General features: G+C 43.1%; 1 protein-coding gene across 2 annotated transcripts in view; it reads right to left on the reverse strand.

Moving 5' to 3' along the window:
- Positions 1–25,739, reverse strand: part of LOC138681406 (protocadherin Fat 4-like) — a 286,716-nt gene that overhangs the window by 94,823 nt on the left and 166,154 nt on the right. For both annotated transcript variants that reach the window (XM_069768890.1, XM_069768889.1), the window contains exons 40-43: positions 17,480–17,590; positions 17,252–17,344; positions 12,128–12,205; positions 388–480 (exon numbers count right to left, since the gene is read on the reverse strand). In XM_069768890.1, the coding sequence (XP_069624991.1) occupies positions 388–480; positions 12,128–12,205; positions 17,252–17,344; positions 17,480–17,590 (375 nt within the window). The remainder of the gene's footprint in view (positions 1–387; positions 481–12,127; positions 12,206–17,251; positions 17,345–17,479; positions 17,591–25,739) is intronic.

The following is a 25,739-nucleotide window of genomic DNA, read 5'->3' on the forward strand; positions in this document are numbered from 1 at the left end:
GTATTTCCAGCCCGATGGCTGGAATGTGCGAGTTTGACAGCGGCATTTAACTGGTTAATAGCCGTGGGTGGATCGCGATTCCACCTGCGGCTATTGCGGGCACATATCAGCTGGTCAGCTCACTGCCAGAGCCCACATCAAAGGGAGGGTATTCGACATTGGAGGACTAAAGGGTTAAACATACCATTTTGCTTGTAATTTTATGTTCTATTCACATCATGTTTTTGTATCCTTTTGTTTCATATGGTCATTTACCTCAAATATATAAAAAGCATTATTCATATGTATGCTATATTTTTTTTACATTTTGTTTTCATGGTGTATTGCTTTCAAAATTTTACAAAAGTAAATGTATCCTAACAAAAGCAATAGACATTTCAAGCTTACCCATAATCTTTTTTAAGAGCAGCCGAAGCACCACTTGCTTTTATTTTAATGAAACCCTTACTTGCTGCTTTGAAGCTCTTCTGGGAAGTTGTTCTGCAATGAGTAAAAATATGAATATAATAAAGCATAAAATAGTGTATTTGTTGTAAATTTGACATAAGAAAACCAAGGGGGAAGAGGATGAAGATCACATCTCTGACACACTAGTGGAAGAGGTAGTCGACTCTGATATAGCTCAACATGATTGTCTCGCTCTCATCACTGATGTACCTTTGGAAGATCCTGATCTAATGCTCTTTGTAGATGGATCAAGGTATGCAGACCAGGAAAGCCATTTCCACACTGGTATAGCAGTATTTACAGAAGATACCGTACTCCTAGCAAAACCACTTCCTCCATCCGTCTCTGCACAGGAGGCAGAACTACGAGCCTTGACAGAAGCATGCAAAATGTCTGCTCAACGCAAAGCTACAATATATTCCTGACTAACGCTATGCTCATGGTGAGTGGCACGACTATGGATCAAACTGGAGGCCAAGAGACTTCATCACCGCTAATGGAACGAGTGTCAGACACCACAAAGCCATACAAGAACTGATGGAGTCTTTATTGATGCCAGAAAGAGTTCCCGTGGTAAAGGTAAAACACTGGAGGATCCTCAACGGAAGCAGTGGGTAACAGACTGGCTGATGATACAGCGAAAGAAGCAGCAATGCCATCGCTTGACACAGAAACATCTCATCTGTACTCTCTAATGGATCCGGAAACAGGAAAAGAAACAATCCAGGGAGAAGATCCTCTTGACACTCCAGAAGCAAGCATTCAAAGAAGAAAAGAAAAAATAGACCCAAGATGGAGCCATACAGGATGAAAGACACCTAATGATGAACAAAGGAAAACCCTGCCTATCAAGAGTCCTCAACCCTATGGTGGCCAAATGGGCCCACGGCAAAACTCACCAGTCCAAGATCAAGATGCACAATCTTGTGAGACAGTACTAACATGCACCAGGCTTCTGAACAGTAGCCGCAAATGTCACAAAAAGATGTCTTGTCTGTGCCCGCTGCAATCCAGGGAAAACAGAAAAGACATGTCAGAAGTGCACACCCATATCCCTATTCCCAGGTACGGACTAAATGGGACACTAAAAGGTAAAATGCTCAATGAGACAGGGAAGCCATAGAATGAGAGCCTTCCCCTGCACTCTTTAGTGTCAGACACACACCAGCTGGTCCAACCAAACTTAGTCCATATGAGATCCTGTTTGGAAGTGCTCCCAGGCTAGGATTGTACTTCCCACAGCAGTTGTCTATGCAATATGACACTTTTACTAAGTTTGTGTTTGAGCTGATCAAACCCCTAACTAAAATACATTCTCAAGTTTTTTCATCCATCCCTGATCCTGAGGACCTATAAGGAGCCCACCAGAACCTGCTCGGTGACTGGGACCTCAAGAAGAGGATCAACAGACGTATCCTCAAGCCCAGATATGACTGCTGTTCCAAGTCCTGTTGACCACTGCCACAGCAGTTAAGCTCGAAGGAAAGCCCACATGGATCCACGTTTCCCACTGCAAGAAGATGCCATATCCAGGAGCCAGTGGCGGCTGCCACTCTTCATTCATTAAGGCCTCTCCACATTAAGCGACGCTGCAGCGATACCGACAACGATCCGGATCGCTGCAGCGTCGCTGTTTGGTCGCTGGAGAGCTGTCACACAGACCGCTCTCCAGCGACCAACTATGCCGGTAACCAGGGTAAACATCGGGTAACTAAGCGCAGGGCCGCGCTTAGTAACCCGATGTTTACCCTGGTTACCATCCTAAAAGTAAAAAAAACAAACAGTACATGCTTACCTAACGCTGTCTGTCCTCCAGCGCTGTGCTCTGCACTCCTCCTGTACTGTCTGTGTGAGCACAGCGGCCGGAAAGCAGAGCATTGACGTCACCGCTCTGCTTTCCGGCTGACCGACGCTCACAGCCAGTACAGGAGGAGTGCAGAGCACAGCGCTGGAGGACAGACAGCGTTAGGTAAGTATGTACTGTTTGTTTTTTTTACTTTTAGGATGGTAACCAGGGTAAACATCGGGTTACTAAGCGCGGCCCTGCGCTTAGTTACCCGATGTTTACCCTGGTTACCAGTGAAGACATCGCTGGATCGGTGTCACACACGCCGATCCAGCGATGTCCACGGGAGATCCAGCGACGAAATAAAGTTCTGGACTTTCTTCAGCGACCAACGATCTCCCAGCAGGGGCCTGATCGTTGGTCGCTGTCACACATAACGATTTTATTAACGATATCGTTGCTACGTCACAAAAAGCAACGATATCATTAACAATATCGTTATGTGTGAAGGTACCTTTAAACACTTATCCTTTATCTAGCCCAAGGCGTAGCCAGTCACCAGGGGGCAGTCACTCATGAGGAGGGTATAGTGACCTTCTGGTATAATGTCTCTACCCCAAGAGTAATAGGATTTGGATGTTTCGCCCCCAGCAGTTCGCCCCCGGGTACATTTCGACCCCGTTTATCCTTGTGGTTCATGAATTCCCGTCCGTCATCAATCCAAATGTCACAAAAGTACTGTACAGAGAGCTGCACTTTTGTGACACGTTAAATCCACCGTTTCCATCTGACATCACATTGAACCACTAGACTGCACTCTGTGACCCAAAGAGCTGCAGCTGCGACAGGTAAGTATCATCCTGGGGGCCAAATGCTGGGGACGAAATGCGCGGGGGCGAAATGTACCTGGGGGGCGAACTGCTGGGGCAAAACATCCTATAACCAGGAGTAACATATCAATTTGATTATTGCCTCATAGTAGAATGCCCAGGTCCCATGGCACAGTTTGAAATCTGGTTAGGCACACAATTCTTCCGTGTCGTCACTGCTGAAACAGGTGAAGGGGCAAATTATGAGGATTGGTCACTTGTTGGGTGGCACACTGGTGAAAGTGACTGGGGATATCATCCAGTGCAGGCCCTGCAACGCAGAGACAAATGGGGAGCCAGCCTATTAGCCCACATGACTCTGACCAAATCCCCCTTTAAAGGCCAGAGGGGCCTTCCTGGTTGATTACTCTCCTTTCCTGCCACTCATTGCCCCAAAGAGGGATGTATAGTTCAGTATCTCCCCATTGACAATCCCTCGGAGAATGACCAAGGGTTGTATGTGCTATGCTCAAGTACCAAACTTGGGAGAGCTGGAGATGTTGATAAAATGGGTAGATTTCAGTTAAGAAACATTGATTCCAGGCACATCACTGACCACAAACTGAAGAAGTAGATGAAACAATAACAGGAGCCAAACTCTTATTAGATTTGACCTATGAGGATAAACTTGCAATAGAAACAGGATTCTCTGACTCCAACATCTGGCTAGAATGGGTAAGATACACTGTCACTAATGCAAATAGTTACTTATGCATAGCCTGCAGCACTGCCTAACCTCATTTAGGCACAGTGCCTTTCCCAAGAGATCCAAGGGTAGATGAAGAGGGATTCACGTGTGCCCTATCACTGTACATGAACAACCACCAAGGTAACTCATGAAAATGCTAAGCTCTATCCCACTTATACCCACCTTACCAAAGTAAGGAACCAACTGGCCATGGGATCACCCCCTATCCAGGGAATTACACCTGTTTTGAACGAGATGGTCCCAGGGTACAGGTAGATAAGTTACCATCTGACTACTGCAATCATGTCATCCAGGTCCAGGAAGGAAGCCCTTGCAATGATTTCTTGTTGGTAGGCCAAATTTACCAATTGCCTGACGTGTATTGATTATGTGGTGACATGAAAATTAGGCCCCGACTGTACACCCCTTGGAAAGGACAATGTGCTATGGTAAAAGCCCTTATGCCCTTCCATATATTTGATCTACCCAGCTGGGATCAAATACTCCGAGATGACCATCTACCCCAGAAGGTGAAGAGGGAACTGCAAGGTTCTTTTGACCCCCATATCTTCCTAGGCGCCATTGGGGTCCTCCAGGGAGTACCTAACGAGTTCAAAGCCAGAAATGAGGTAGCAGCTGGATTGCAATCAATTATCTCCATGATTGTGATAAATAAAAATGTATAATGGATAAACTACATATATTATAATCAACAAAGGTTTGTTAATTTCACCAAAGATGCTATAAGGGGACTTATTGAGCAACTAGGCCCCATATCCATCATGGCCTTCCAGAACAGGATGGCCTTAGACATGATCCTGTCAGAAAAAGGTGGAGTCTGCAAAATGATAGGTACTAGCTGCTGCACTTATATACCTAACAGCACAGCTCCAGATGGGAGCATATCCAGAACACTTAAAGGCCTTACTGACCTATCAGAAGAATTAGCCCAAAATTCAGGGGTAAAGGATCGATGGAACACCTGGTTTTGGAGGTGGGATGGGTGGGAAAGAGCACTCACACAATTTGGAATAGCTATCCTTTGTGTTTTGATTGTATTAGCCTTAATTTTATACCGCATAGCTCCATGCCTTAAGAAGATGATGATGAAAACCATGGAAACCACAGTGATGACCATGTATGCCGACTTTGATGAGCCTCTAGATGAAAGATGCTGCTGTGAAACCATGAGAGGAATGCCATATCCACCTCCCCCGGAATATGTCTGCCTGAAACACACCAATGAGGGAGAGAGTAGGATCTGAATTTCATCTGCACAAGTCCGTTAGGAGGGGGTCCATCAACTAGAGATGGGCTGTCTCGTAATCAGTGAAGAAAGCTTTAAGGTACCGTCACACATAACGATATCGTTAACGATATCGTTGCTTTTTGTGACGTAGCAACGATATCGTTAAGGAAATCGTTATGTGTGACAGCGACCAACGATCAGGCCCCTGCTGGGAGACCGTTGGTCGCTGCAGAAAGTCCAGAACTTTATTTCGTCGCTGGATCTCCCGTGGACATCGCTGAATCGGCGTGTGTGACGCCGATCCAGCGATGTCTTCACTGGTAACCAGGGTAAACATCGGGTTACTAAGCGCAGGGCCGTGCTTAGTAACCCAATGCTTACCCTGGTTACCAGCGTTAACGTAAAAAAAAAAAAAACACTACATACTTACCTTCCGCTGTCTGTCCCCGGCGCTGTGCTTCTCTGCACTGTCTGTGAGCGCCGGCCAGCCGGAAAGCACAGCGGTGACGTCACCGCTCTGCTTTCAGGCTGACCGGCGCTGACAGTGCAGAGGAAAGCAGAGCGCCGGAGGACAGACATGGAAGGCAAGTATGTAGTGTTTGTTTTTTTATGTTTACGCTGGTAACCAGGGTAAACATCGGGTTACTAAGCGTGGTCCTGTGCTTAGTAACCCGATGTTTACCCTGGTTACCAGGGGACTTGGGGATCGTTGGTCGCTGGAGAGCTGTCTGTGTGACAGCTCTCCAGCGACCAAACAGCGACGCTGCAGCGATCGACATCGTTGTCGGTATCGCTGCAGCGTCGCTTAGTGTGACGGTACCTTTAAGCGCACTAGGACAGATCGATAGGCTTGACGAGATTAGGGTTTTTAGATTTTGCATATGTCCAAAGGTGGGATCGTTAAGGATATGCACTTGATATTTGATTATGAAGATATACAAAACTTGGATGCTTATATTCAAAATGGACGCTTTGCTGAATATGTATCACAGATATTGAATGATGTGCTCATGTGTGTGCTCTAATTCATGCCTGTCAGCAGGTTACATAAACCTCGGGTGGATTCTGAAATGATGGCATAATCCACTGAGCCTATCAAGAATGAATGATTCTAAATGTGACTGTACCAGGTCGTATTTGTCCCCACTATCCTGATATAAACCAAAGATCAATATGCTGCGTGAAAGACAGATGTGAGCTTGACCTAATTGATTAACCATTATAGTAATACTAGCTATTGAACCCATTCTACGCCCGGGTGGCGAGCATTTATATTGGTATATGGTCTCCATCCTGGTATGTGCTGCTCCATCCTGCGTCCCCATCCTGTCATGTGCTGCACCCATCCTGCGTCCCCATCCTGTCATGTGCTGCATCCATCCTGCGTCCCCATCCTTGTATGTGCTGCACCCATCCTGCGTCCCCATCCTGTCATGTGCTGCACCCATCCTGCGTCCCCATCCTGTCATGTGCTGCACCCATCCTGCGTCCCCATCCTGTCATGTGCTGCACCCATCCTGCGTCCCCATCCTGGTATGTGCTGCACCCATCCTGCTTCCCCATCCTGCGTCCCCATCTTGTCATGTGCTGCACCCATCCTGCGTCCCCATCCTGGTATGTGCTGCACCCATCCTGCGTCCCCATCCTGCGTCCCCATCCTGTCATGTGCTGCACCCATCCTGCGTCCCCATCCTGTCATGTGCTGCACCCATCCTGCGCCCCCATCCTGTCATGTGCTGCACCCATCCTGCGTCCCATCCTGGTATGTGCTGCACCCATCCTGCGTCCCCATCCTGTCATGTGCTGCACCCATCCTTCGTCCCCATCCTGTCATGTGCTGCACCCATCCGGGGGCCTAAGCAGGCGGGGACACCGGCGCGCTGTGGAGGTCAGGTGCCGGTATCGCCGCCAGCTCAGGCCCCCCAGCACTTACTATATTCACCTGTCCTCCGTTCCACCGCTGGGCGCCGCCATCTTCCCGGTCTCCTGGCTGTGACTGTTCAGTCAGAGGGCGGCGCCGGCGCGCATTAATCGCGTCATCGCGCCCTCTGAACTGAAGGTCACAGGCCGAAGACCGGGAAGATGGCGGTGCTCAGCAGTGGAACGGAGGACAGGTGAATATGGCCGATACTCACCCTCCTGGCGGTCCCTGCTTCTCTGTTGGAGATCGCGGTGTGCGTTCAGTGTGCACTCTGTGAGTCTATAAAGGCTTCTGACAGAGTGACGCTCCTAGCGTTATAGATAATGCCTCATAATTATTGCTAGTAATATAACCATCTCATAATTATTGCTAGTCATTGCTGATTTCTGTTGCCCACATGTCATTATCTTTATTACTAAATACTAAATGGTTAATCAGTTAGGTCAAGCTGACATCTGTCTTTCACGCAGCATATTGATCTTTGGTTTATATCAGGGGAGTGGGGACTGATACATCCAGATTTAGTATCATTCATTTTTTATAAGCTCACTGGATATTACCATCATATCAGAATACACCCGAGCAGGGGCGCACACAGACAGCTTGGGGCCCCTGTGCAGGAAATGTGTCTGGGTCCCCCTGCTTTTAAGGCAACAAAGCTACATATACATACATATATATATATATATATATATATATATATATATATATATATATATATATATATATATAGCCACACACACATTCATGTATATATTACATAGTCTCCTTTATTATGAATATTGCCATCACGTACATATTGGATTTTATAGAGCCCTGTTTTTTATTACATACCATCCTGTCTTGTTAGCTGTATAATGCAATGATGGCTGATGGAGCATGGGAAAGCTTCTTTTCTAAAGGAGGAGCTGATGGACTGGTAGTCTGGTCACCGACTCCTCCATCAGTAGTCATTTTATATCTAACAAGAGAGGGGACTATGTAATAAAAGAGGGCGCTGTGAATACCAAAAATAACAAGAATACACTATGTAAGAGACAGCAGTGTACATAACAGCAGAGGAAGCTATATAATAAAGGAGGTCATCATATATAACTAGAGAGGATGGTACGTAAAAAGGGACGGTGTTATACATTACAAAAGAATAAACTATGTAACAAAGGATGGTGTTATACATAATAAGTGAGTACACAATACACTAAGGGACTGTGCTATACATAAAAGTGAGTACACTATATACTAAGGGACTGTGCTATACATAATAAGTGAGTACACTTTATACTAAGGGACTGTGTTAGACATAATAATCAATAATAATGTCTTCCTCCACCTCCCCCTGTTCCTAAATCCATTATAAATCCTCCTTCCTCCCATCTCAATCCCCCATACCCCTCATTGTTCTCCTCCCCCTGCATCCCATTATTGCCCTCTCCCCTACCCCCATGATTGCCCTCTTCACCACCTCCAGCATTGCTTTCTCCCCACCACCCCATTATTGCCCATTCCATAACCTCTATCATTGCCTCCTCCCCACCACCCCATCACTGTCCTTCCACTGCCACCATCATTGCCTTTTCCCCACCACCCCATCATTACCCATTCTACCACCTCCATCAATTCCTCCTCCCCCATCACGCCCATCATTGTCCTCTCCACTGCCATCATCATTGTCTTCTCCCCCATAATTACCCATTCCATGACCTCCATCATTTCCTCCTCCCCCACCATCCCATCATTGTCTTTTCCACTGCCATCATTGTCTTCTCCCCCATAATTACCCATTCCACGACCTCCATAATTTCCTCATCACCATCCCCATCATTGCCCATTACACCGCCTCCATCATTTCCTCCTCCCCACCCCCATTATTGCCCATTCATCCCATCCATCATTTCCTCCTCCCCCACCACCCCCATTATTGCCCTTTCCATTACCCCCATCATTGCCTTCTGCCCCATCACCCCATCATTGCCCTCTCCATCAACCCAATCATTGCCCTCTTCTCCAACAACACACACATCACCATTGACCTCTCTGCATACACAGACACACACAGCACCATTCACCTCTCTGCATACACACACACAGCACCATTCACCTCTCTGCATACACACACACAGCACCATTCACCTCTTGGCATACATACATACACACACACACACCTCACCTCACCTCTGCTCACGGTATCCTGAAGCTGCACCATCGCCGGCAGCTTCCTGTCTTGCACAGCCGTGGCGCTGAATGATGATGTAATTCAGCTGCTGCTGTGTGAGACAGGAAGGATCCATTCCCTGCAGCTCCACTCCGCTGCCATTTTCTCTTGCAGGCAGCGGAGCTGCCGGGATTGCTCCCTGACCACCGCACATGAGGGCAATCTGGCCAGGGGCCCCATGGAGCCAGATAAACTGGCCAGATTGCCCTCATTATTAGCCGCTTTGCAGGGGGCCCCCAGAGCATCTGGGCCCCGATGCAGCCCCACCAGTTGAACCTGCGGTATGTCCGCCTATGCACCCGAGGTTTATGTTACCTGCTGACAGGCATGAATTCGAGCACACACATAAGCACATCATTCAATATCTGTGATATATATTCAGCAAAGCTTCCATTTTGAATATAATCATCCATGTTTTGTATATCTTCATAATCAGATATCAAATACATATCCTTAACAGGGATACAGTGAACGTCAATAATTTATTCAGGGGCTCAGAATAGGGCAGAAGTTTTTATTAAGAAGCATTAAAGACACTGCTATTTTTAACGGCATCGTGTCAAGATGTGCTGCAGAAGACCGGAGAAAAGGCGGGATGTGGCTATGAAAATTCATCATGATATCTGGACAAAGTTTCATTCACCCCCCACATCCCATCACTGGCTGGCTCTTCTTATCTCCATCTCAAAAACATTTCTAGAATTCGCCCTTTTCTTACTTTCGACTCTGCAAAAACTCTTACGGTTTCACTTATTCATTCTCGTCTGGACTATTGTAACTCTCTACTAATCGGCCTCCCTCTCACCAAAGTCTCCCCTCTCCAATCTGTCTTGAATGCTGCTGCCAGGATTATATTCCTCACCAACCGATACACCGATGCCTCTACCTTGTGCCAGTCATTACATTGGTTACCCATCCACTCCAGAATCCAGTACAAAACTATTACCCTCATCCACAAAGCACTCCATGGCTCAGCACCACCCTACATCTCCTCTCTGGTCTCAGTCTACCACCCTACCCGTGCCCTCTGCTCCGCTAATGACCTGAGGTTAGCATCCTCAATAATCAGAACCTCCCACTCCCGTCTCCAAGATTTTACACGTGCTGTGCCAACTCTTTGGAATGCACTGCCTAGGTTAATACGATTAATCCCTAATCCCCACAGTTTTAAGCGCGCCCTAAAAACTCATTTGTTCAGATTGGCCTACCGCCTCAATGCATTAACCTAACTATCCCTGTGTGGCCCATTAAAAAAAAAAAAAAAAAACATAATCAGGTTCCTTGGATCATGTTCTCATACACTTCATGCAGTTAATAGCCTCTGTGTCTGTACTGCTACATACTTAGGCAGTTAACTTGTTCATGCAGCTTTACATGAACACCCGATCCTTACACTATGGCTGGTCCGAATAACTAAAGCAATTGTTACCATCCACCTCTCGTGTCTCCCCTTTTCCTCATAGTTTGTAAGCTTGCGAGCAGGGCCCTCATTCCTCTTGGTATCCATTTTGAACTGTGATTTCTGTTATGCTGTAATGTCTATTCTCTGTACAAGTCCCCTCTATAAATTGTAAAGCCCTGCGGAATGTGTTGGCGCTATATAAATAAAATTATTATATTATTATATTAAAATGAAGAAAAGAAAGAGAATAACCTCAATAAGAGACATCATCTATAAGGTACCTGAATGTAAATGTTTGTGTGACCTTGCCCACGTCTCACCGCGACCCTGTATGGTCCACAGTCTGATAATGACTGATAACAACTCCCAGCATATTGTTACTATTGTTAAGAACTTACTGGGAATTGAAGGTTTATGTGATACAAATGTATATGGGGCTGACTGGACATTACAGTTCATGTACAGTGAAGGAAATAATTATTTGAACCCTTGCTGATTTTGTAAGTTTGCCCACTGACAAAGACATGAACAGTCTATAATTTTAAGGGTAGGTTAATTTTAACATTGAGAGATAGACCATCAAAATTAAAATCCAGAAAATCACATTGTATAAATTACATAAATTTATTTGCATTTTGCAGTGAGAAATAAGTATTTGATCCCTCTGGCAAGCAAGACTGAATACTTGGTGGCAAAACCCTTGTTGGCAAGCCCAGCAGTCAGACATTTTTTGTACTTGATGAGGTTTGTGCCCATGTCAGGAGTAGTGAAGAGTGAGTATACTCGTTGCTTGGGTTTTCTCAAGCACGCTCGGGTGGTCTCTGAGTATTTGTGAGTGCTCGGAGATTTAGTTTTTGTTGACACAGCTACATAATTTACAGCTGCTAGCCAGCTTGAGTACATGTGGGGGTTGCCTCGTTGCTAGGGAATCCCCAAATATATTTAAGCTGTCTAGCAGCCACAAATCATACAGCTGCGGCGACGAAAACTAAATCTCCGAGCACTCACAAATACTCGGAGACCACCCGAGGGTGCTCAGGAAAACCCGAGCAACGAGTTTACTCGCTCATCACTAGTCAGGAGGACTTTCGGTCCACTCCTCTTTACAGATCATCTCTAAAAAGATTTTGAGGCTGTCGCTTGGCAACTTGGAGCTTCAACTCCCTCCATAAGGTTTCTATGGGCTTATGGTCTGGTGACTGGCTAGGCCACTCAATGACCTTAATGTGCTTCTTTTTGAGCCAACCCTAACAGGCTAATTAAGGTCTGAAATCTTGGTCAAAGTTATCTGAACACACAAATCTCCAAGGGTGCCCAAACTATTGCATCAACCCATTTTTCTTTTTGTAATCTTTAAAATGTAAAAAATTACAATATATTCCTCCCCCCCCCCCCCCCCCTAAAATACAAAGAAAATGTGTTATCTTTAACTTTAGGCCTTTTAGAGATCATTTTATATTCAACTTGCTTAACTGTTTACAATAAAAGTAATTCTGACCAGGAGTGCCAAAACTTTTACATGCCACTGTAATCACGGTCCTCCATCATAATACCTTTCTACTTGTCCTATAGTGGGCTCCTCGATATCTTCACTCATCTGCACTTGTGCAATTTCCTTTTTTGTAGTACTTCTGCAGAATACAAAAATTAAGAGTTACTGGAGCTTTTGCACAGACATGACCCCATTGCAAAGTAAAAAAACTGGTCATTGCCTGATGAAAGGAGCTGTTCATTTTTAATATTCATTCATGTGCAAAATGTATCTTTTACATGTAGCCCATCCCAGCTTGGTGCAGGTCAACAATTTTGTCCCTGGTGTCCTTAGACAGCAGCTCTTTTGTTTTAGCCATGATAGAGATTGGAGTGTGGTTGAATGTGTGGAGCAGTGTCTTTTACACAGGAAGCAAATTTAACCCCTTAGTGAGAGCGAATTAGGTACTTAAAGGGACACTGTCACCTGAATTTGGAGGGAACAATCTTCAGCCATGGAGGCGGGGTTTTTGTGTTTTTGATTCACCCTTTCCTTACCCGCTGGCTGCATGCTGGCTGCAATATTGGATTGAAGTTCATTCTCTGTCCTTCGTAGTACATGCCTGCACAAAGCAATCTTGCCTTGTGCAGGCGTGTACTATGGAGGACAAGGAATAAACTTCAATCCAATATTGCAGCCAGCATGCAGCCAGCGGGTAAGGAAAGGGTGAATCAAACACCCAAAAACCCCGCCTCCATGGCTGAAGATTGTTCCCTCCAAATTCAAGTGACAGTGTCCCTTTAATGACCAAGTAAATTTTTACAATTCTGACCACTGTCACTTTATGTGGTTATAACTCTGGAACGCTTTAACGGATCCCGCTGATCCTGAGACTGTTTTTACATGACATATTGTACTTCATGTTAGCGATAAAATTTCTTCTATATGACTTGCGTCTATTTATGAAAAAAAAACAGAAATATGGTAAAAATTTTGAAAATTTTGCAATTTTTAATCAGAGAGATATGTCACACAAAATAATAATAAATAAATAACATTTCCCACATGTCTACTTTACATTAGCAAATTTTTGGAAACAAAATTTTTTTGTTGTTAGGAAGTTATAAGGGTTAATAGTTGACCAGCGATTTCTCATTTTTCAAAACTTACGAAACCATTTTTTTAGGGACCACCTCCCATTTCAAGTGACTTTGGGGGGTCAATATAACAGAAAATACCCAAAAGTGACACTGTTCTAAAAACTGCACTCCTCAAGTTGAGCAAAACCACATTCAACAAATGTATTAACCCTTCAGGTGCGAGAACTAAAGCAATGTGGAAGGAAAAAATGAACATTTAAATTTTTTCACAAAAAATGTACTTTAGAAACAATTTTTTTATTTTCACAAGGGTATCAGGAGAAAATGGACCATAAAATTTGTTGTGCAATTTCTCCAAAGTACGCCGATACCCCATATGTGCGGAAAAGCCAATGTTTGGGTGAATGCCATGGCTCAGAAGGGAGGGAGCACCGTTTGACTTTTTGAACGCAAAATTGGCTGGAATCAATTGGCTGTCACATTTGGAGACCCCCGATGTACCTAAATAGTGTAAACCCCCCAATTCTAATGCCAACCCTATCCCCAACACACCCCTAACCCTAATCCCAACCCTAACCATAACCCTAACTACAACCCTAATTCCAACACACCCCTAACCCTAATCCCAACCCTAACCATAACCCTAACACACCCCTAACCTTAATCCCAACCTTAACCCTAATCCTAACCCTAATCCCAACCCTAACAATAGCACTAACCCTAACTTTAGCCCAACTCATTTTAGCCCAACTCTAACCCTAATGGAAAAATGGAAATAAATATACTTTTTTAAATGTAATTATTTTCACTAACTAAGGGAGTGATAAAAGGGGTTTATTTACTTTTTTTTTATTTTAATCACTGTGATAGGGTCTATCACAATGATCAAAATGAACCAATAGGAAAAATCTCTTGCCGGCAGATCTCGGTGAGCGCACTGCACATGCGCCGCCATTTTCTTCCCCGAAGAAGATGTCAGTGGCCGTGGGGGATACAGGAGGATCCAAGGACACCGGGAGATACCGGGGGGATCAGCGGACCCTAATTCTCTCTCCTCTGATGTGCGATCACATCAGAGGAGAGACAATGTAAATGGCAAATCAGACTTGCTTTTTTTGCGGTCGCCATTATACGGTTAATAACGACGATTGCATTGCAACACCGGGGTCGGTAAAAAACTACCCGAATCATGTTCTCTGGGGTCTCAGCTACCCTAACTAATCCAACCCTGGGGGCGCTATACACTTTTTCCACAGCGCTTTTAATTAACGGCGCTGTTGTTTAAGTACCCTTAACTACCGCCGTTTAAAGGCGTATCGGTGGTCGTTAAGGGGTTAACAGGTGCAATTAATACAGGTAATGAGTGAAGAGTAAGGAGGGCTTATTGAAGAAAAACTAACAGGTCTGTGAGAGCCATATTTCATGCAATAAAAATATTATGAAAATAATGAATTATGTAAAAAAAATATACAAAGTGATCTTCTGGATTTCATTTTTAAGATTCTGTCTTTCACAGTTGAAGTGTACCTACGATAACAACTGCATACCTCTCCATTCTTTGTAGGTAGGAAAACTTGCAAAATCGGCAGTGTATCAAATACTTATTTTCCCCATTGTATGTGGACTTGTTTTATGACAAACCGTTCTGCCATTGTTTTTTGTCATTTAGATTTTTTTTGCACAATTTTGCAAGAAAAAAACCCCAAAAACAATTTATGCAAAATAATCATTTTTCAATAACCTTTACAAAGTGTATTTATTTTCGATTTGCATTATGCTATCTTCTGATTATTTAAATAATATACTGAATATACTGTAATATTAAAGCTTGCCAATAATATCTTTGCAAAAAGATGGTGCTATAGTTAAAAGCGTTTTATGTATAGTAATAATAATAGTAATAATAATAATATACCTGCTTCAAAAACTTTCTATATAGTTGGGGTATTTTTTGTTATTTTTTTTAAATAAACTGTATTGCTTGCCCCCCGATCTCTGTGGTATAATCAATCCAGCAGGTAGCCGGCTGTCAATCAGCATGATGTCGGCAGTGACACCTCATTGACAGAGCTTAATGGAAGAGGAAGAGATGCTTTGTTGACGTGTGGTCAAATGAAGCAGTAGAATTGCCCGTAGGAGTCATTTCTGACTGCTCGGCAGAGATCGGGGTTGGGCAGTACAGGTAGGTACAACTACTTGCCTGTAGGATCTTAGCCCCCACCAAAGTCTCGGATAAGGCTGGTTTCACATTTGCGTTTTTTTGGTGTTTTTGCGGTAAAAAACGCAAAAAAACGCATGCGTTTTTTTCCTATACTTAACATTAAAATCGCATGCTTTTTTTGCGTGCGTTTTGTCACGTTTTGACGACGCATGCGTCGTTTCTATGCATGCGTTTTGTTGCAGAAATGCAACATGTAGTAATTTCTAGCTGCGTTTTTTTGCCGCAAAAAAAGCATGCGTTTTTTCGCGGCAAAAAAACGTATTGATGTCTATGTAAACGCATGCGTTTTTAACACTGATAAGCCAACCCCCAACCCTAACCCAAACCCTACCCCTAAGGGATCCTAACCCTAACCCTTAGGGTTAGGATCCCTTAGGGTTAGGATCCCTTAGCGTTTGGGTTTGTGTTAGGGTTAGGTGTAGGGTTAGGATCCCTTAGGGTTAGGGTTATGATCCCTTAGGGTTAGGATCCCTTAGCGTTTGGGTTTGTGTTAGGGTTAGGATCCCTTAGGGTTAGGGTTAGGATCCCTTAGCATTTGGGTTTGTGTTAGGGTTAGGGTTAGGATCCCTTAGGGTTAGGGTTAGGATCCCTTAGCATTTGGGTTAGGGTTAGGGTTAGGATCCCTTAGCATTTGGGTTTGTGTTAGGGTTAGGGTTAGGATCCCTTAGGGTTAGGGTTAGGATACCTTAGCGTTTGTGTTTGTGTTAGGGTTAGGATCCCTTAAGGTTAGGATCCCTTAGCGTTTGGGTTTGGGTTAGGGTTAGGATCCCTTAGCGTTTGGGTTTGTGTTAGGGTTAGGGTTAGGATCCCTTAGGGTTAGGGTTAGGATTCCTAGGGTTACTAGGGATCCTAACCCTAACCCTAACCCTAGCTATTTCTGTTTATAGTGGGTTTTCTTGATGATTTTGATGATTAGCAGCTGTCACACACTTCTCATCATGCGTTTCAAAAACGCAAACGCAGAAAAAACGCATGTAAATGCATCAAAATGCCGCGTTTGTATTAAAACATACAAAAACGTTCGCGTCTAAAAAACGCAGCATTTAAACGCGTTTAAACCAAATGCGTTTGCTTTAAAACGCTGCGTTTTTAAACGCAAATGTGAAACCAGCCTAACCCTTTAAATAATATACAAAAATTATATATTACAATAATCTAGGTCCAGTTTGGCCCGGTGAGAAAAGACACAAAATACTGTAAAGTAAGATTTGCTTATGGATTTAGCTTGTTGGGCAAGTCCCCTATTTTGCTTTTGGAAAATGTAAATAGCAAAAAAATTGTATAAATATGAAACAAATTAATTATTTTCTAACCAAGTTTTGAAGCAAAGCCTTACATCAAAACAAATTAGTTATCGTTTAGATAACCCACATCCTTTTTATTTTCCATTGAAGTCGTTATATGTAGTCTTAGTTTAATATAAATGAGTCTATCTTTTTTTTTGTGAAAGTGTTAAAAATGACATGAAAAGTAGATTTGTAATAACCTTTATATAGTGTATTTAGTTTCCATGTCCACATTGCTATCTTCTGACGGCTGATTTAACACTTTTGCATATAGAGTATGCCAAAGTGTTGTAGCCCGTTAGTAATATCTTTGCAAAAAGATCTTGGTATAGGGGGAAATACGTACAGTATACAGTAAATCTCTTCCAAAAATATTTTTTTCTTAAATACACCATTTTGCTTGTAATTTTATATTCTATTCACATCATGTTTTTGTATCATTTTGCTTCATATGGTTATTTACCTCGATTATATAAAAAGCATTATCCATAACCTGTATATGCTATATTTTTTTACATTCTGTTTTAATGGTGTATTGCTTTCAAACTTTGACAAAAGTAAATGTATCCTAAGAAAAGCAATAGACATTTCAAGCTTACCCACAATCTTTTTTAGGAGCAGCTGAAGCACCACTTGCTTTTATTTTAATGAAACCCTTACTTGCTGCTTTGAAGCTCTTCTGGGCAGTTGTTCTGCAACATGTAAAAATATGAATATAATAAAACATAAAATAGTGTATTTCTTTGTAAATTTGACAAAAGAAAACCAATCCACCATCCAATAAGATACTGGGAACCTAACTGGGGCAATAGACATATTAGACTTACGCATCATCTGTTTTAGGAACATTGCTTGTGGACCCTTCATCACCACTTTCTGAGCGTATTTTCTTGAAGAAACCCCTACTTGGTTCTTTGAAGCCCTGAGGGGAAGTTTCCCTAGAAAGAGTAAAAACATAAATACACCAAAAGAATTACAGGCCTTAAATAATAAACAGTAATAGGCATAAAGCCACAACAGATCTGGGGGAGTTTCTTAGACAAACCTGCCTAACCACCTAGACCAGTGATGGTGAACCTATGGCACGCGTGCCGGAGGTGGCACTCAGAGCCTTCTCTGTCAGCAAGTGCGCCATCACCCCAGCACTATGACTTTTTTTCTGGGAGTCGACCATCAAGCTGACAGCTGTCACAGAGAAGGTGTATCGTGCCGGCTCCCAGTAATCAATTGCACTCTTGTCAATTGAAGCCGTGACAGCTGGGTCAGGGAGACGTCAGAACCATGATCAAGTCATGAGATCATGTTGCTGATGTACCTCGCTGGGTTATGTAGTCCTTTGGGAGTGCTTCTTTATGACGTGTGGTGGAAGCAGGCACTTCAATTCCCGAGAGGCTGTGATGAGCCATCTGCCTGTCCTGGAGCTTTGCTGTAGAGCTGCAATGAATGGGATTCTGGTATGTGACTGCAATTCAGTTCATAATCAGTGGGATATTCAGACTAAATGAAAACTGCTCACATTGCCCATAGCAACCAATCACAGTACAGCTTTCATATTATCAGCGCAGTTAGAAATATGAGCGCTAACTAACTAATGTTGTCTGTAGCCGGTTTCAGATATTGATCTTCAAGGTCCGAATACAGATTGAGATCCCCAAAACCACCCTAAGGCCGCATTCACATGTTCAGTATTTGGTCAGTTTTTTACATCAGCATTTGTAAGCATTTTTCACCCACTCCTGGTTTTTGCTTCAAATACTGATGTAAAATACTGACCAAATACTGAACGCATGAATGGGTCTAAGGGCATGTACACATGAGGTATTTTTCTAGTGGATTGCATTTGGAAATCTGGGGAGCGAAGGGATAGGAAAATGTGAGGACACTGTTTGGGGAGCAAGCAAGGGTTGGGTGCAGACACAGTATGTAAAGCGGGAGTGGGAGGCATGTATAGGTGGGTGCAGTCACAGTTTGAGGAGCAAAGGGAAGGGAGAAATTTGAGGGCACAGTGTGGAGAGTTAGGGAATGGATGGGTGCATACACAGTATGGGGAGCCAGAAATTTGAGGACACTGTATGTGAAGCAAAGGGAGGGGATGGGTGAAGAAACAGTGTAAGAAGAAAAGGGGGATTGGCATTGACACAGTATGAGGAGCAAGGTAGGGGATCGGTGCATATAAAGTAGGAGGGGAGAATGTATAAGAAACACAGTATGAAAGGGAATGTATGCGAACACATTATGGAGGGAATGTATGCGAACACAGTAAGGGGAGCAGTGGCATATAGAAGGATACAGTATGGAGAACAAAGAGGTAAATATGTAAGGGGACACAGGATGGTTAGCAGGGGGATGTGAGAGGAAATGGTGTGGGAGGTAGAAATGTGTGAGGAGACTATTGAGGGGAATAGTGTGAGGAGACAGTACCATAAGAGTCACATATGTTGTGCAGGGGCAGACATTTTTTATTAAGAAGCATTATAACGGCACTGCTATTTTTAAAGGTCACATTGTGTCAAGATGTGCTGCAGAAGACCAGAGAAGAGACAGGATGTGGCTGTGAAAAGTCATCATGACATCTGGACAAGATGAAGAAAAGAAAGAGAACAACTCCAATAAGAGGCAACATCATCTACAAGGTACCTGGATGCAAATGTTTATGCGTGATCCTGCCTGCGTCTCTCCAGTATTGTGGTCCCTGTATGGTCCACAGTCTGATAATGACTGATAACAACTCCCAGCATCTTGTTACCATTGTTAAGAACATACTGGGAATTAAAGATTTATGTGATACAAATGTATATGGGGCTGACTGAACATTTCTATTTATGTACAGTGAGGGAAATAATTATTTTATCCCTTGCTGATTTTGTAAGTTTGCCCACTAACAAAGACATGAACAGTCTATAATTTTAAGGGTAGGCTAATTTTAACATTGAGAGATAGAATATCAAAAAATAAAATCTAGAAAATCACATTGTATAAATTACATACATTTATTTGCATTTTGCAGTGAGAAATAAGTATTTGATTCCTCTAGCAAACAAGACGTTATACTTGGTGGCAAAACCCTTGTTGGAAAGCACAACAGTCAGATGTTTTTTGTAGTTGATGATGAGGTTTGGGCACATGTCAAGAGAAATTTTTGTCCACTCCTCTTTGCAGATCATGTCTAAATCATTACGATTTTGAGGCTGTCGCTTAGCAACTCAGAGCTTCAACTACCTTCAGAAGTTTTCTATGGGATTAAGGTCTGGAGACAGACTAGGCCACTCCACCCCCTTAATGTGCTACTTTTTGAGCCATGCCTTTGTTACCTTGCTGTATATTTTGGGTCACTGTCTTGCTGAAAGACCCAGTCACGACCCATTTTTAATGTCCTGGCGGGGGGAAGGAGGTTGTCTCTCAGGATTTTACGGTACATGGCTCCATCCATTCTCCCATTGATGCGGTGATGTAGTCCTGTGCCCTTAGCAGATAAACACCCTCAAAACATAATGTTTCCACCTCTATGCTTGACAGTGGGGAAGATGTACTTTGTTTCATAGGCAGCATTTCTTTTTCTTCAAACATGACGATTTGAATTAATGCCAAAGAGCTCAATTTTTGTCTCATCTGACCACATCACCTCCTCACAATCACTCACAGAATCATCCAGGTGTTCATTGGCAAACTTCAGACGGGCCTGCACATGTGCCTTCTTGAGCAGGAGAACTTGCGGAGACTGCAGAATTTTAAACCTTTATGGCGTAATGTGTTAGCAATGGTTTTCTTGGTGACTGTGGTCTCAGCTGCCTTGAGATCATTAACATGTTCCCCCCCGTGTAGTTTTAGGCTGATCTTTCACATTCCTCATGATCAAGGATACCCCACGAGGTGAGATTTTGCAAGGTGCCCCAGATTGATGTCGATTGACAGTCATTTTATATTTCTTCCATTTTCTTACTATTGCACAGATCTTTTTCTACTTGTCTCTCCTACAACTTAACTTCAGTTCTTGCATACAAGCAGCTTACTTTATGTGGTAACCGCTGGGAAGTCACCTTCTCTCCCAACATTGCACCTTTTTAGAGCAAATAGATTACATTTTTATTATGAACTGAGTTATCTGATCTTACAGTCATGGCCAAAAATATTGACACCCCTGCAATTCTGTCAGATAATAATCATTTTCTTCCTGAAAATGATTGCAAACACAAATTATTTGGTATTATTATCTTCATTTAATTTGTCTTAAATGAAAAAACATAAAAAGAATTGTCCTAAAGCCAAATTGGATATAATTCCACACCAAACATAAAAAAGGGGGTGGACAAAAGTATTGGCACTGTTCGAAAAATCATGTGATGCTTCTCTAATTTGTGTAACTAACAGCACCTGTAACTTACCTGTGGCCCCTAACAGGTGTTGGCAATAACTAAATCACACTTGCAGCCAGTTGACATTGATTAAAGTTGACTCAACCTCTGTCCTGTGTCCTTGTGTGTACCACATTGAGCATGGAGAAAAGAAAGAAGACCAAAGAACTGTCTGAGGACTTGAGAAACCAAATTGTGAGGAAGCATGAGCAATCTCAAGGCTGCAAGTCCATCTCCAAAGACCTGAATGTTCCTGTGTCTACCGTGCGCAGTGTCATCAAGAAGTTTGAAGCCCATGGCACTGTGGCTTACCTCCCTAGATGTGGACGGAAAAGAAAAATTGACAAGAGATTTCAAAGCAAGATTGTGCGGATGTTGGATAAAGAACCTCGACTAACATCCAAACAAGTTCAAGCTGCCCTGCATTCCGAGGGTACAACAGTGTCAACCCGTACTATCCGTCGGCATCTGAATGAAAAGGGACTGTATGGTAGGAGACCCAGGAAGACCCCACTTCTTACCCCGAGACATAAATAGCCAAGCTGGAGTTTGCCAAAACTTACCTGAAAAAGCCTAAATGGCTTTGGAAGAATGTTCACTGGTCAGATGAGACAAAAGTAGAGCTTTTTGGGCAAAGGCATCAACATAGAGTTTACAGGAGAGAAAAAGAGGCATTCAAAGAAAAGAACACGGTCCCTACAGTCAAACATGGCGGAGGTTCCCTGATGTTTTGGGGTTGCTTTGCTGCCTCTGGCACTGGACTGCTTGACGGTGTGCATGGAATTATGAAGTCTGAAGACTACCAACAAACTTTGCAGCATAATGTAGGGCCCAGTGTGAGAAAGCTGGCTCTCCCTCAGAGGTCATGGGTCTTCCAGCAGGACAATGACCCAAAACACACCTCAAAAAGCACTAGAAAATGGTTTGAGAGAAAGCACTGGAGACTTCTAAGGTGGCCAGCAATGAGTCCAGACCTGAATCCCATAGAACACCTGTGGAGAGATCTAAAAATGGCAGTTTGGAGAAGGCACCCTTCAAATATCAGGGACCTGGAGCAGTTTGCCAAAGAAGAATGGTCTAAAATTCCAGCAGAGCATTGTGAGAAACTCATTGATGTTTACCGGAAGCGGTCGGTCGCAGTTATTTTGCTAAAGGTTGTGCAACCAAGTATCAGGCTGAGGGTGCCAATACTTTTGTCTGGCCCATTTTTGGAGTTTTGTGTGAAATGATCAATGTTTTGCTTTTTGCTTCATTCTTTTTTGTGTTTTTTTCATTTAAGACAAATTAAATGAAGATAATAATACCAAATAATTTGTGTTTGCAAACATTTTCAGGAACAAAATGAGTATTATCTGACAGAATTGCAGGGGTGTCAATACTTTTGGCCATGACTGTAGCTGTTCCAGGTGAATGCTGACTTTACTTTAAAAAAAAGTAACCATTACTGACTACCACATTTTTTGTTCTTGATTTCTTTTAGTGTTTCTTTAAGCCAGAAAGTTGCCATTTAAAAATGACTTTAGTTTTGTGCCATGTCTGTGATCTGCTTTTTTTCTAAAAAAATTAAACAACTGAATGAACATCCTCCAAGGCTGGTGATTCCATAATTTTTGCCAGGGGTTGTATATCTGTAGTGAAAAGGCTTAGATGTCCATCCTGAAGTACTAGGATATTGGTCTGAGAAGAAATGTAGTGATCCCAGGTTTACTCCTGTCATTTACAACATAGCTCTTCAGTGACCACAGGCGAATACAGCAAAGGGACGGGGACTGCTTATGGTCCTAAGACCCAAGTCATTAACATTATGTTAAATGGAAGTTAAGTGGCGTGGGCACTGTGGGTAGGGCACTTTTTATTCCCTGGCTTACTGATCATCTTGTTTACCATTTTCTTAAAGTCACATCAGGTGGTTCCTTTCTTGCAGCAATTATTTACAGTAACTTACTGCCCTCGCAGGTGGTGTAATGGCATTTTTGGGCAAAGTACTGCAGGGCGCAGGCGCCGGGAAAGGTCAGAGAGGCCCGGCGCCTGCTCACTGCAGTACTTTGCTCTGCGCTCAACAGGGCAGACAAAGTACGCCGGAGCCGCGGCAAGAAGACAAGAAGAGGACGTCATTGTATGAAGATAGGAGGCGCTGGGCCGGACCGCGACGCCCATCGGACCGGACCGCAGCGGGACCGCCCCTGGGTGAGTATAATATAACCTTTATTTCTCATCTTTCAGGTTACATCGGCGGCTAATCTACAGCATTACAGAATGCTGTAGATAAGCCCCTGATGCCGGTGGCCTTAACTCATATACGATTTTTGGGGTGACAGATTCCCTTTAAGGTCAGAGTCAGTTGTAAGAATGGAAAAAAAAATTCTGCATACTGCACTTTTTGTTGCTCATATTGTAATTTTAAGATAGTTAATATCTGATATACATGGGCTCCTCCATTGGGATCTACAGTACAGACCAAAAGTTTGGACACACCTCATTTAAAGATTTTTCTTTATTTTCATGACTATGAAAATTGTAAATTCACACTGAAGGCATCAAAACTATGAATTAACACATGTGGCATTATATACTTAACAAAAAAGTGTGAAACAACTGAAAATATGTCTTATATTCTAGGTTATTCAAAGTAGCCACCTTTTGTTTTGATGACTGCTTTGCACACTCTTGGCATTCTCTTGATGAGGTTCAAGAGGTAGTCACCGGAAATGGTCTTCAAACAATCTTGAAAGAGTTCCCAGAGATACTTAGCATTTGTTGGCCCTTTTGCCTTCACTCTGCGGTCCAGCTCACCCCAAACCATCTCGATTGGGTTCAGGTCTGGTGACTGTGGAGGCCAGGTCATGTGGCGTAGCACCCCATCACTCTCCTTCTTAGTCAAATAGCCCTTACACAGCCTGGAGGTGTGTTTGTGGTCATTGTCCTGTTGAAAAATAAATGATGGTCCAACTAAACGCAAACCGGATGGAATAGCATGCCGCTGCAAGATGCTGTGGTAGCCATGCTGGTTCAGTATGCCTTCAATTTTGAATAAATCCCCAACAGTGTCACCAGCAAAGCACCCCCACACCATCACACCTCCTCCTCCATGCTTGACGGTGGGAACCAGGCATGTAGAGTCCACCCGTTCACCTTTTCTGCATCACACAAAGACACAGTGGTTGGAACCAAACATCTCAAATTTGGACTCATCAGACCAGACACAGATTTCCACTGGTCTAATGTTCATTCCTTGTGTTCTTTAGCCCAAACAAGTCTCTTCTGCTTGTTGACTGTCCTTAGCAGTGGTTTCCTAGCAGCTATTTTACCATGAAGGCCTGCTGCACAAAGTCTCCTCTTAAAACAGTTGTTGTAGAGATGTGTCTGCTGCTAGAACTCTATGTGGCATTGACCTGGTCTCTAATCTGAGCTGCTGTTAACCTGCGATTTCTGAGGCTGGTGACTCGGATAAACTTATCCTCAGAAGCAGAGGTGACTCTTGGTCTTCCTTTCCTGGGGCGATCCTCATGTGAGCCAGTTTCTTTGTAGCGCTTGATGGTTTTTGCCACTGCACTTGGGGACACTTTCAAAGTTTTCCCAATTCTTCGGACTGAGTGACCTTCATTTCTTAAAGTAATGATGGCCACTCGTTTTTCTTTATTTAGCTGCTTTTTTCTTGCCATAATACAAATTCTAACAGTCTATTCAGTAGGACTATCAGCTGTGTATCCACCAGACTTCTGCACAACACAACTGATGGTCCCAACCCCATTTATAAGGCAAGAAATCCCACTTATTAAACCTGACAGGGCACACATGTGAAGTGAAAACCATTCCCGGTCACTACCTCTTGAAGCTCATCAAGAGAATGCCAAGAGTGTGCAAAGCTGTAATGGTTATAGGGGATAACTCAGGAGACTCTTTGCGTGGAACAAGACAACTACAGGACATAGTTTTATAAATGGTAAAGTCTATATTATCACACGGTGATTCAAACAGGTGCAGAGCAAAGCTCAAGTCCACAACACTTGGTGTAAATATTAAATGACCAGAGAAAAAGAAGAAATTCCAGCTCGACGAGGCGTGAAAAGTAAAAACTTGATACTTTATTCACTTCATGTCAGAAGCAGAGGATGAAACATCAGCACAATACAATAAAAACACTATCTACGCGTTTCAGGTGACAGAGCACCCTTAATCATGATATCTGGTATGCAGCCTGTTCGATGCTTTTTATACTAGCACTCGGTAGGCACACCGGTGCAATGGCTAATTGAAAACACCTGATAGTGTGAAAAAGCAAACAAAGAGACACACATATAATTTGGCTATATACAATTAAAGGATATGAGACACAACAGTATGATTGCCCGATAATGTGAAAGAAAATAAAATAAAAAGAAAATCATAATTAATTACGGAAATATACAAAATAGCATATACAGAAATGGTATAGAAGAATTTTCTTGTTTTGCACTGTATCAGGCTCTTCATAAGATGGTAGCAAAAACAGAATTGAAGCAATACCCAAATAGGAAGCCTGGAAAAATAATGATATATATTCTCAAATAGGTATTATGTAAGATAATGAAACGGTTAACAAAATAGCAAACTATACACTGCAATGGAAACATTCGACTGAAAAATCCCTCAAGGGGCGATAGACTAGTGGTCACATGCACCAAGAGAGGAGAAGAAAGAAAAACAACAGTCACATAAACCGAGCAGAACGACGTCAAACGCAGCTGGGCCGGTT

The sequence above is a fragment of the Ranitomeya imitator genome, chromosome 5 (genome assembly GCF_032444005.1).
Source record: "Ranitomeya imitator isolate aRanImi1 chromosome 5, aRanImi1.pri, whole genome shotgun sequence".
NCBI lineage: Eukaryota > Metazoa > Chordata > Amphibia > Anura > Dendrobatidae > Ranitomeya > Ranitomeya imitator.